Source organism: Chrysochloris asiatica, unplaced genomic scaffold, assembly GCF_000296735.1.
Source record: "Chrysochloris asiatica unplaced genomic scaffold, ChrAsi1.0 scaffold00036, whole genome shotgun sequence".
Taxonomy (NCBI): Eukaryota; Metazoa; Chordata; class Mammalia; order Afrosoricida; family Chrysochloridae; genus Chrysochloris; species Chrysochloris asiatica.
In genome coordinates, this window is record NW_006408554.1 from 3,219,302 (window position 1) to 3,232,549 (window position 13,248).

General features: G+C 42.3%; 1 protein-coding gene across 1 annotated transcript in view; it reads left to right on the plus strand.

Moving 5' to 3' along the window:
- The window catches only part of SBSPON (somatomedin B and thrombospondin, type 1 domain containing), a 72,394-nt gene extending 60,359 nt beyond the window's left edge, over positions 1 to 12,035 (plus strand). Inside the window, exons 3-5 of the mRNA XM_006860015.1 lie at positions 5,391 to 5,481; positions 8,547 to 8,723; positions 11,918 to 12,035. Coding sequence (XP_006860077.1) covers positions 5,391 to 5,481; positions 8,547 to 8,723; positions 11,918 to 12,035 — 386 coding nt within the window. The remainder of the gene's footprint in view (positions 1 to 5,390; positions 5,482 to 8,546; positions 8,724 to 11,917) is intronic.
- The last annotated feature ends 1,213 nt before the right edge of the window (positions 12,036 to 13,248 follow it).

Here is a 13,248-nt window from a genome sequence, read left to right on the forward strand (position 1 = left end):
ACCTGGGCATCTTTTTGCAGGTTTTGAATTGCTTCCAATGCTGTGTCAATCCTATTTGATTGTTCCTGGAGAATTTTTTTTTACTTCTTCCTTATTTTCCTGAACACCTTTTCAGATTATTTGAATTTGTTTCCATATCATTCTTCTGAATTTCCTCTCAGGCATATCCAAAACCCGCTCCTCCTCCTCTATAAAACCTTTGTCTGTCTCCAGTTCATTTGCATCAGCTCCCTTCTTCTGTTTTGGGACATGCTTTGATAAAGTTGATTGTTTCTTATTGGTCATGGTTATTGTTTTATTATTATTATTATTATCATTAATGTGGTCAGGAGATGGGCTTCCCTTTTCATCTGTAATGTGTAGCAAATGTTGTTGGGTCTCGTCTAAGTGGTGGAGTATTATGTTGTAGCTTGGCTATATGGCCGCGATTGCTGCTACTTCTTAAGGAATGTAGGGAGGATAAGATACCACCTCCAGGAGGGATGTGTAGTCAAAAAGACTAAAAGCAGAAGTAATATAAACGCATGGACAGAAATCACCACATTGGAGCAGATATGTGGCTTTGGTTAACTTTTTCTGTTCCCTGTCCCCACCGACTTTTCTCACTCTCCGTGCGTGGGTGAGCTGCACCTGGCTGATTTTTGTTGAGATCTCAAGCCAGGGTGGGGCAACTTTGGGGCGGGAGGAAGTTATATAGCCTCTTGCCCTTCTGTGAGATGCGGCTTTCCGAGCGCCTGTCCCTGGCCCCGCCCTCTAAACGCTGCAGTCGCAGGAGTGACCCGTGATCCCAGCAGGAAAGAGTCCCCAAATACTCGCTTTTCTTTATCCTTGTTAGCCCGGTTTCTCAAAAATGTGAGTCCAGGAAAGTTTATGATAGTTTAAAAGCCGTGGGACTGGTATGTGAACGTTTCCTTTGTGAGATCCCACTGCTAGCTAGGAGTGGGGGCAGGGGGCTTAGCTGCAGTGACAGATGGGGGATGATGGATGATGTCAAGAAGTCGCCTCAAACTTTCTCACACTCTCCAGACTTTCTCACCCTTTCTGAGCATGGGTGAGCTGCACCCGGCCGATTTTTATTGGGTTCTCAAGCCAGGGCGGGGAGACTTGGGGCGGGAGGAAGTTATATCGCCTCTTGCCCTTCTTGGAGATGCCACTTTCTGAATGGGCCAGCCCTGGCCCTGCCCACTAAACTCTGCTGTTGCGGGAGCAACCTGCAGTCCCCGCAGGAGAGTCCCAAAATACGCGCTTCTCTTTATCCTTATTAGTGCGCTATCTCAGAAATGTGAGTCCAGGAGAGTTTATGATAGTTTAAAAGCCATGGGACTGGTCTATGAATGTTTCCTTTGTGAGAGTCCACTCGTTTTTCCCACCGGAGCAAGTCCCTACCTTTCCTGGCTGTGCTGCCATATCAGAAGTCTCCATACCATCATATTTGATTGATAATTTTGCTGGATAGACAATTCTTGGTTGACAGTTTTTTTTCTTGCAGAGCTTTGTATATGTCTCCCCATTGCCTTCTCGCCTGCATGGTCTGTTTTGAATAGTCAAAGCTTAAACTAATTTGCCTGCCTTTATAAGTTAAATTTCTTTTCTCCCTGGCCACTTTTAATATTCTTTCCTTGTCTTTGATTTTGGAGAGCTTGATCATTATATGTCTTGGAGACTTTATTTTGGGGTCTATCCTTCCTGGGGTATGTTGGGCTTCTTGAATGTTAATCTTCTCACCTTTCAAGATGTTAAGGAAATTTTCTCCCAGAAGCTCTTCAACTATCTCCTCTGTGGACTTCTCTGCTTCTTCTTGTTCCGGAATGCCAATATTTCTTACATTATTCCTCTTCATGTTATCCAGCATGAATCTTAGACTCTCTTCACATTGTTTTATCCTTTTAGCTGCTTGCTCTTCTACCTTGGCAGTATTGAGAGATTTCTCTTCCAGTTGGCTGGTTCTGGCTTCCATCTCTTCTAGTCTGTTCCTTTCCCCTTTCAGGCTATTGTCTATTTCTGATAGCTTATTATTGATCACCTGGACATCTTTTTGCATGTTTTGAATTGTTTCCAATGCTGTATCAATCCTAGATTGCTCCTGCAGTAATTTCCTTACTTCTTCCTTATTTTCCTTGACCGCTTTTCAGATTATTTGAATTTGTTTCCATATCATTCTTCTAAATTCCCTTTCAGACATATTCAAAACCTGCTCCTCCTACTCTATAAAGCCTTTGTCTGTTTCCTGCTCATTTACGTCAGCTGCTCTCTTCTGTTTTTGGATATGTTTCGATAAAGTTGATTGTTTCTTATTGGTCATGGTTATTTTTTATTATTATTATGATGATGATCAGGAGATGGGCTTCCTTTTTCGTCTGTAATGTGTAGCAGGTGTTGTTGGGTCTTGTCTTAGTGGTGAAGTATTATGTTGTATGCTTATAGCTTGGCTATATGGCCACGATTGCTGCTGCTTCTTATGTGATGTAGGAAGGATAAGTTCCCACCTCCAGGAAGGATGTGTGATCAAAAGGACTAAAAGCAGAAGTAATATAAACACATGGACAGAAATCACCACTTTGGAGCGGGGATGCGGCTTTGGTTAACTTTTTCTGTTCCCTGTCCCACCAGAACAGCAGCTGGAAGACCCCGCTGCTACCTGGGAGTTGGGGCAGGGGGCTTAGATGCAGGGCTTCTAAGTTTGGGGATGGCGGATGGAGGATGACTTCAATAGTCGCCGCCTTTTTCCCTCTCTCTGTGTTGTGAGTGAACTGCCCTGCCTGATCTTATTGAGATCTTAAGCCAGGGCATGGAGATTTTGGGGGGCTGGGGGGAGCTATGTCTTTTCTTGTGGCTTTTTTGTCCAGCATCCCCCTTTTTTTTCTTCCTGCTGGAAATGCCGCTTTGGGAACGGACTGGCCTTAGCTCCCCCCTCTAAACTCTGCAGTCGTGGGAGTGACCCGCAGTTCCTTGAGCGAGAGTCCCAAAATGGGTGTTTTTTTCCTTAGCAGCGCGATTTCTCAAAAATGCGAGTTCAGGAGACTGAAATACTAGATCTTATGATAGTTCAAAAGCCGTGGGTCTGGTATATGATCATTTCTTTCATGAGATCTTTCTCTCTTCTCACCGGAACTTTCTCCTACCTCACTCTCCTGGCTGTCATGCAGAACTGGAATCCCATAAAGATTTATAGCCTCAGAAACTGTATACAGGGTTGCTATGAATCAGAACCGACTCCACAGCACACCACCACCATAACATTTCTTTACGAAGTTTTTGTACAGATTATTGACTTATTACATCACCAATCTGCACAAAAACTTTGTACATGGCTAATGAAGTCAGCTATCAAAATACAAGATGCCATATTAAGGTATTACTCTCTGTGCCTTCTGTCAGCCCCTCCCTCTTCCTGAGCCCTGCTCTGATGAACCTCCATATCCGTCTTTCTTGCATGGCCTAAGGGGACTCAGTTTATTTGAGCTAGAAAGTTTTCTTTTCTTTTCTTAAATTTGACTTTGCATTCAGGGTGTGATTAGAGCCATAAGGGATATAAAACCAAGTTTAATATTTCCTGGGAAGTGTGCTGTATAAAGTAAGGGAGCTATATTATTTTTGTTGTTGCTGAGAGTAGACAAAGCAGAACATGCGCCAGGTCAGTAGGTTTCACATCTACAGCTCAGACACTGATTCCATTCTTCTCATTGTGCACCCGCTCTCATCCTGCTTTTCTGGATTTCAGTCCTCATTAAAATAAACTTTGGTCCCTTAAGCTCCCATCTAATCTTTCTAGTTTCTGTTTGTCAGTGGGATCCATATGTATTGCAAAAGAGCTCAGTGCTCGAGGCAGGCATTTTTTACCAGTTAAACAAAACTCATTTGGTTTTAGGAGAACTTCAGAGAATATTTTTGGTTTATGATTTAAGATAATCTTATGGCAATACTTTAAGGAGTCCAACCAGCCTCCATGGCTCCAGAAAGTCTGTATGCCATGAGAATTCGAAATTCTGTTCTGCATTATCCCCCTTTTGATCAGGATTCATCTATAGAGTTGTGAAACTTATTAATCTGCATTATTACAGAGGCAGCAGAGCATGATAAAGAGTTGCAAATGGTTAAGCATTTAATTATCAAATGAAATGTGTGACAGTTCCAACCCACCTATTATATAGAGTTTCTGAGGCTGCAAATCTTTGCAGGAGCAGACAGCCTCATTCTTCCACAAAACAGCTGGTGAGTTCGAACCACAGACGTACAGTTAGCAGCCCATCATCTAACCCACAGCACTACCAGGGTTCCTTCCATTGGCAGGAAGGAGTCAAGCATCCTGACACCAGTTTACACACATTGAGGATGACTGTGGTATCTCACAAGCCCACACCTGGTGTCGTTCAGTTTCTGAAACAAAAATGGAAGAGACTGTTCAACCTTCTCAGTTGCAGAGACAGAAGATCACAGCAAAATAGTAGCTGGCATCCCATAACTTCATTCATTCATTTGCTGATCCATTCATCCATTGCACAATATTTTTGTGTAAGTGCGTAAGGGGCATAATATTGGGCACGGTAAAACCCTGCTTCCTTCTAGTTGACAGTAGAGCGGAAGCAAGAGAACACCTCCATGTCCTGTAGTAACTGATGCCACTCCAGACTCAGGGATGAAATAGGGAGGAGACAGGCAAGTAAAATAAAATGAGAGAGAAAGAATAGAAGTCAGAGGAAAGAATTCCTGGAGCATCTGAGTTGGGTAAGGTGGAGAGAGGAGTGCAAACAGGAGAGCCACTTGTGCTTTTTTTACCTGAGGCTGAGGGACACCTACCATTTCATTCCCAGATGTGGTTCCTGGGAGGCTTGGAGAATGCATCACTAGTCTCTCCTTTGCTTCCGTTCTTCCCCTCCCATGTTTCCTCTTTCTGGTTGTCTTCTGTTTCTCCTTCCATCCCCTTTGATCTTTTTTTCTTCTTCCTCTTGCTCCCATCTTTTCTCTAAGTTTATTTTTCTTGCTACCGTTCTTTTTTCTTCTCTATCTCACTTCCTGGCATTACATTATGTCTGTCTCTCTTTCTCTTCATGATCTCTATCACCTCACTTTCCCCCACCCCCCATTTTTTCTTTTCTTTTTGGATTTTCTTCTATCCCCTCTCCTTCCTTTCACACAAGTTTAATTACTGCACACAAATATACTTGTCAAAGGCCTGCAGTTCCCTTCTCTAACATCTGCAGGCACACATACCTTCATCACATTTAGGTCTCTGACACTGTAACTTAGCTTCTTCTTCCCTCCTCTGACATTCCACCATTGACTTTGGACTTTGAAATACAGGACATTCTGTTGGTATGTAATCAAGTTTGGGAAACATTGCTCTGAGTACTTTAGTCTCCATGTATTCAATGTAATTCTCTATTTTCTAGTTCCTGCCTTCATAACTACATCTGCATTCAACAAAGAGCGAACGAGACAAGCCGCTTCACCACAGTGGTCTACAGACACAGAGGATGCTGGGTAATGTGGTTTTTGTTGGTGGTGGGTTTTTTGTTTTTTTTTTTTTGCTTTTTGACTTATGCATTTTGAATTGTGTGATCAGATCAGTACAAAAGAGTCCATTAGGTTTTATGATCAACTTTTCATTGACTTTGGATGTGACATGACTGCTCATCACAGGGTTGGGAAAGTACTTGTACCCTCCCTGGTTTTTGGCGGAAGCCAGATAGATTTATCTGTCTCTGAGGTCTGATTACCAAAAAGTGACCAGATGAAATCCATTTAGCAATCATGTGAAGGATGTACTTCTTGTAGTCTATGTGGACTGCCAACTCCAGCATCATCTATTTGGTGAATTTTAAAGTGATAGATACATCAGCTTAGAGAGTCTCTTGGCTGTCAACACCTGGAGACACAGGCTGTTCGGAACCCCTCACTTTACTGAGTCCAGTGTTCTGCTGTCAGATAAGCAGTGCCCACACTCCCTCTCACTAACCATGATGCTCCGATCAACTGCTCTACCTCAGCATTTCTTCTTAAAAACATGTGGATATTCATACATAACCTATAGGCTTGTTGGAAGAAATTTTATGAGAAAATTTCATTAAAGAGATTTCTGAAGTCGACTTAAGCTGCATCATAAAATTTCCTACCCCAATACCTAAATCCAAACCCCTCTGCCATTGAGTCCATTCCGACTTGTAGCCATCCTACATAGAGCTTCCAAGACTCACAATCTTTATGGGAGTCAACAGCCTCGTCTTTCTCCGGTGGAGTGGCTGGTGGGTTTAAACTACTAACCTTAAGGTTAGAAGACCAGCACCAAACATACAGTACCACCAGGGCACCTTCCCCAATACCTAAAGATACCTAATGAATAAGGAGCCCTGGTGGCACTCGGCTGCTGATCAAAAGGTTAGTGGTTCAAATCCATCAGTCACTTGATTAGAAATGTGGCAGTTTGCTTCCATAAAGATTACAGCCTTGGAAACTATAGGACACCTCTCTGTCCTGTAGGGTTGCTGTGAGTCAGAATCTACTCAACAGCAACTTTTGTTGTTGGTGGGTATTTTTTTCGGTGGGATGGAGGTTTGTTTTTGTACCTACCATTGTCCCTAAGGACCTGTAGTAGTGTAGTGAGTTGAGTTGGGCTACTCACCAAAAGGTCAGAATTCAAATCCACCATCTGTTCCGTGGGAGAAAGATGAGGCTTTCTGCTCCCATAAAGATTTGTTGCCTTGGAAACCTTATACAGGGTCACCATGAGTTGGAACTGACTCGATGGCACATAGCCACCACCATTGTCCCAAAAGGAGCCCCTGGAGGCACTGTGGGCTAGGAGTTGGACTGCTAACTGCAAGGTTAGTGGTTCAAACTCACTAACTGCCACATGGGAGAAATAACGTGGCTGACTGCGCCCATAAAGATTTAGTCTCAGAAACTCTATATAGAATCACCATGAGTTAGAATCGACTCAGTAGTAGTGGATTTGGGTTTTTACTATTGTCCTTGTTGTTGTTAGGTGCCATTGCATCAGTCTTGATGTATAATGACCCTGTATAGGGTTTCTGAGGAGCAGCTGGTGGCTTTGAAGGGCCGACCTAGCGGTTAGCAGTGCAGGGCTGATCCTACAGGTCCATGCCATTATCCTAGGTGGTGGAAATGGCTCACATACTTAGCTACTCACCAAAAGGTTGTAGGTCCGAGGCTAAGCCTGCTGATGTATGTCTAAATACTCAGCCATTGAAAACACCAAGGGGCACAGTTGTGTTCTAATACACAAGGGTCACCATGAGTCAGAAATGACTCCACGGCAACCAGTACTGGTACCATTGTTAAGGAGACTCTTTGAAACAGACTCTCCAGACACCTTCCATTTAACCTCATCATCCCTGTAGGTAAGAAACTAATCTACCGTAGCTCAATTGGAATCAAAAGTACAAGTCTCTTCTACAATATTCCAGGCTTTTTGTTTTCCATTCCTGAAGAATTGCTACTTTAGAGTAGAAAACTCTAAACTTTTTACTCAAGTCTGGTTGCTAGCTCAAGGCCTTCAGAGTTTAGTCACACCCAGTGTTACAAGTTCTCACAGCTCAGTATAAGGCGACACTAACTTCTATCACAGAAAACATCTCCAATTCCCATTTCTACTCTTACCTGTGGTGCCCATATGAGTTTGATGCTTGACTTCAAGTCAGAGCACATTATTACTACCTGGATCATGCATGCGAGGCAGAACAGGAGTGTGGGTAGGCCCTGGGAATATCTGTGAGGCTGAGCAGCACACTGGCGAGGGCGGCTGGCTTGAGTGCCTCTCCTGTGACTCAGATTTAAGGGTTCTCAAGCCATTGTTTGTTTATATCTAATTCTTTAAAAGATAAGCAAGGACTGTTTTCCCATTAAAACATGCTTTTATACACAAGTTAGTGATATAGATCATTCAGGATACAGGATATCCAAATTTCTGAAAATTTATCATTGTTGTTGTTAAGTGCTGTCAAGTTGGTTCCATCCCATAGAGACCCTGTATAGAGTTTCCAGAGAGCAGCTGGTGAGCTTGAACCACCAACCTTGCAGTTGAAATTCATCATGTGATTAGATAATTCAATTATGGATTGAAGAAAGAGAGAAAAGAGTCATTGTAGTTGTCAATTATTCAGTGGATGAGCGATTCTACAAGGCATTCTGTGAAGAGACTTTCCACTACCTTCTCCAGTCAGCCAAATAACCTTGGGCTTGACAGGCTTCCTGAGACTTGGTGCTGTCTAAGTGTTGTGGTTAAGGGCAGTCAAGTTGTTTCAACTCATAGTGACCCTGTATAGAGTTTCCAAGGAGCGACTGGTGGGTTAGAACCACCGATGTTGCTATTCAAACTAACCTTGTGCTCCAGTGCAGTCCTGCCATGCCAAGATTCCCTATAAATTAATAGCTGCCATCAAGTCGATTTCAACTGGAGCCTGCCTATCATGGGTGACCCTGCTGGTGTTCGGTGTAGCGTCCAGCATCATCACAACAGCGAGCCACTAAGTGGTTCTGCATTATAGGTCTTCAAATGACAGCAAGTTAAATGATGACTTTTTCTCTAGGTACTGTATGGAGTTTAAGACAGAGTCATTGACTCAGCATTGTGCGATGGAGAACCGACCTTTGACCCGATGGATGCAGTATCTCCGAGAGGGATACACAGTGTGTGTGGATTGTCAGCCTCCAGCTATGAACTCTGTGAGCCTCCGTTGTTCTGGAGATGGTTTGGACTCGGACGGGTAAGTGAGGAAAATTGATTGAAGTACAAACATTTCTTGTGATTAGCTGTTAGAGATCTGCTTCTCCGGGTCCAGAATGGCTGACCCGTCTATGACGTATTGGGAAGTCCTGGTGGGGCACTGTAGGATAAGCACTGGACTGCTAACTGCCAGGTCAAACTGAACCCACCAACTGCTCCTCAGAAACCCCAAACAGGGTCGCTAAGAGTTGGAACCAATTTGATGGCACTTAACAACAACGTAGCATTATCAGGGCATGGTCTGGGGAATCAAAACTGTGAGTGAGGACAATCTTCTGGTAAGTAATTCTAGACTCCAGATGATGGGACTAAGATACTCCACACATAACAGATAAATGGGTCAATCTGGAGAGTTCAAATGACCACCCCAAACCTAATTTTCCAATTTGCAGTTCTGGAGACAGCTTGAACCAGAATCTGGTGGGATGGTGGTTTAAAATATGTAGATTCCTGAGCCACACTTCAGACCAACTGAAGGAAGCAGGGGTAGATTTTTAACGATCACTTTCTTAGGTTAGGGGGTCAGAAAACTTATGTGGAGAGCCAGATAGTGAATATTTTCTGCTTTGCAGGTTCACCACTATGCATTGTAGCATGAGAGTGCCCAAAGATACGATTCATATAATAAAACTGTATTTATGAAACTAAAATTAAATTCCATATACATGAAATATTCTTTTAAATTTTCCTCTAACCATTTAAAAATATACAAACCATTCCTCGCTCTAAGTCCATACAAAAGCACAATCAGATTTATCCCATGGACAATAGTTTTCAGAAACCTGCCCAGCTGATTCAGACAATGAAGTGTGAGAACCCTGGCAGTACGGAGGCAAGCTTCAGGAGGAAAACGAGGCTGGCTGCTCCCATAAAGATTTACAGTGTCCGAACCCTACATAGGGTCACTGTGTTGGAATTGACTCAAAGGCAGTGGACATGGGCAGGCTCTGCTCCACAGGGTCATAAACCTACAATTCTGTAGGTTTAATTGACCTAGAAAACATTCTTGTTGTTGTTGTTAAGTGCCATCGAGTCGGGTCCGACCCATAGCGACCCTGTACAGGGTTTCCGAGGGTGTAAATCTTTACGGGAGTAGAAAGCCTCATCTTTCTCCCGCGGAGCGGCTGGTAGTTTCGAACCGCTGACCTTAAGGTTCGCAGCCCGATTCGTAACCACTACGCTACCAGAGCTCCTTAGAAAACATTCTTACCTCCCTGCAAATCTATCCCACTCCCGTAAACTGACTTATCAGTTAAATTGAGTACTATTACCATTAACTAAGGAGCTCTGGCATGGTAGTGGGTTGCAAGTTGGTCTGCGAATTATAAAGTCAGCAGTTCAACTCTACCAGCTGCTCTGTGGAACAAAGAAGGGGCTTTCTGCTCCTGTAAAGATTTCCAGCTGTGGAAACCCTGCACAGGGTCGCTCCGAGTTGGAACTGACTCCAACGCACGTAACCACCACCACCAGTACTAGCTAAGAGAAAACTTCATGCTGGGAAGCTATTGGACAAAGACCAATTTAGGTACCATATGAATTAAGGTTTTAAAGATATCAGGTGGAACTGGTAAAAATGCAGATTAAAATTTCAAATAGGGACCTTTCCAGTTTATCATTATACTCAGAGTATGCTTTAATATTTAATAACTTGAATTTATGTTTATTAGTCACTTGTGCCTAAAGGCCTCTGTATTGAGTACACTGAAGGAATAGTAAAATGGGGAAGGAATTCATATCAAATAGAAACTTAATATTTAGATTTAATATTTTTCTGAGTACCTCATCCATATTTTGAGTTTAAATGAATTTATAATCTAATTTGTACCCATAAAGTACCTTAACTCCTGGCTGAGGTACCAGTGATCTTATTACTTAATATTATTATTAAGTAATAATTTGGCTTTGCTCCTTCTACTTCTCTAGTTTTTTCCCTCTTCGTTATGAAATCAAAGAGCTGGAAAGATTACAATAGATCATTTGGTTTGGAGTCCTCTAATTTAAACCTATATGAATAGTCAGCTCTTCTATTATTATTTTTATAGTACTTTATACATGCATATCAAGTTAGAAGAACAAATACTTGTTACCCCAAACCTCAGGTGACATCAATAGCAGAACTTACCATTTAAAGAAAAAATTTCAAGTATCAAGTGATGGACAAGGACAAGTTGAGTCATTGTGTGCACATTCAAGGGATAGAGAGGAGCGATTTTGCTACTTTCATGTAATCTAGGAGTCCTAGTGGAGTTCTGGTGTGGCTCTGTGGGTTAATGTGGTAGACTGCAAAGCCATTTGAACTGCAAGGCCCTATACAGGGTCGCTATGGGTCGGAATCAACTCGATGGCACTTAACAACAAGGAGTCCTGGTGTATTGCTGTTAGATAAGCACTGGACTACTAACTGCAAGGTTGGCAATTCAAACCCACCAGCCGCTGCTCAGAAACTGTATACAGGATCTGTATGAATCAGAACAGACTCTGTGGCTCTTAACAACAACGGTCCAGGAGAGAAGAGGAAACCTGAATATGTAAACAAAAAACCTAAACAAGTAACTTAAGACAAAAATGGAAGGGTTCACTTATAGCAGTATTTGATTAACAGCAGAAAAAAAAAGAGAAAAGGATTATCATGTTGTTGTTAAATGCCATTGAGTTGGTTCTGATTCATAGTGACCCTGTATAGGGTTTCCAAGAAGCAGCTGGTGGGCTTGAACCACCGACCTTGCAAATAGCAAGTCCAGTGTTTATCCTCAGCGCCACACCAGGATTCACCATACATAAAACACTTTATCATCTATTTATGTGAATCACTCACACTCAGTTTGATTCTATTCTCCTTATCCTTGAAGTCCCTGAACAGTGTAAATAGTTAATGTGGTTGGCAGCTAACCACATTAACTGGAGGTGTGAGTCCACCTAGAGGCATTTGGGGTAAAAGCAATCATTGAAAAACCCTCTGGAGCAGTTCTGCTCTGACACATATGGGATGTCATGGACAGTAATAGGTGACTTGACCGGCAACTGTTTTTTAACAGAACTGGATCAACTTCTGTTCCTTGTAACCCAAGCAGAAAACCTTAGCATGTGATCATTGTCTTTTTAAAATGCACTTGGAATTCAAATTTTCTTAGACTTGCTCTTAGTATAATTAACCTTTTCAAATTATCATTTCAGAAACCAAACTCTCCATTGGCAAGCTATTGGCAATCCTCGATGTCAGGGAACTTGGAAAAAAGTTCGGCGAGTAGATCAGTGTTCTTGCCCAGCTGTCCACAGCTTTATTTTTATATAGGCTGACGTACGTATTTCCAGATGTTTGTAAACATGCTAATTATTATCAAGTCAAATTCATAAACCATCGGGAACTGGCCAAAGCCCCTGATACATACACAAAGAAAATTTGGGGACTGGTTTTCAAGCAACACTGTACTTATATTTTTATTTTTACTAAATTGGGGGATGATATTTTACCTTTCATCTGGAAGTCAGTTAGCAGGTGGCCATTCACACAGAATATGTGGCTGCTTGTGTGAAAATTACAATAGAATCCATTTATTGGTAAGATCCTAGGCATTAGGATTGGGGGAAGACTAATTTTTGCTTGCCAGAAGTGAACACTTGAAATGTTTACTGATGAAGATCAAAGACTATATAGCCTTCAGTATGGATTGCACCTCAGTGTAAAGAAAACAAAAATCCTCACCACTGAACCACTAAATAACATTATGATACATGGAATCCTGGTGTGGCGCTGCGGGTTACTGCACTGGATTGCAATGTCAGATTGAACCACAAGGTCGGTGGTTCAGGCTCACCAGCTGCTCCTTGGAAACCCTATACAAGGTTGCTATGTGTCAGAACCGACACAGTAACACTTAACACAACAAATGGAGATAAGATTGAAGTTGTCAAAGAAATTGGCTTGGATTCACAATTAACATTCAGTGCTTAAGAAATGTATTGCAGTATGCAAATCTGCTGCAAAAGATCTCTTTAAAGTGTTGAGGAACAAAGATGTCAGTTTGAGGACTAAGGTGCACTTGGCCCAAGCCATGGTATTTTTCATTAGCCCTTATATGCATGTGAAAGTTGGACAATGAGAAAGAATGACCACAGAAGAATCGATACATCTGAATGACGGTGTTGGAGAATATTAAAAAGTACCCTGGACTACCAGAAGAACAAACAAATCTGTGTTGGAAGTACCACCAGAATGTACCTTAGAAGCAAGGATGTTGAGACTTGTCTGTCATACTTTGGACATGTTTTCAGGAGGAACCAGTCCCTGGAGAAAGACATTGTGCTTGGAAAAGTGGAGGGTCAGGAAAAAAGAAGAAAGCCCCAATGAGATGGACTGAAGTGGCAACAATGGGTTCAAACCTAACAACAGTGAGCATGGCACAGGACTTGGCAGTGTTTTGTTTTGTTTTGCATAGGATCACTATGAGTTGGAACTGACTTGATGGAACCTACCAAGTTATCATTTAAGGATACGCATGCTTTGA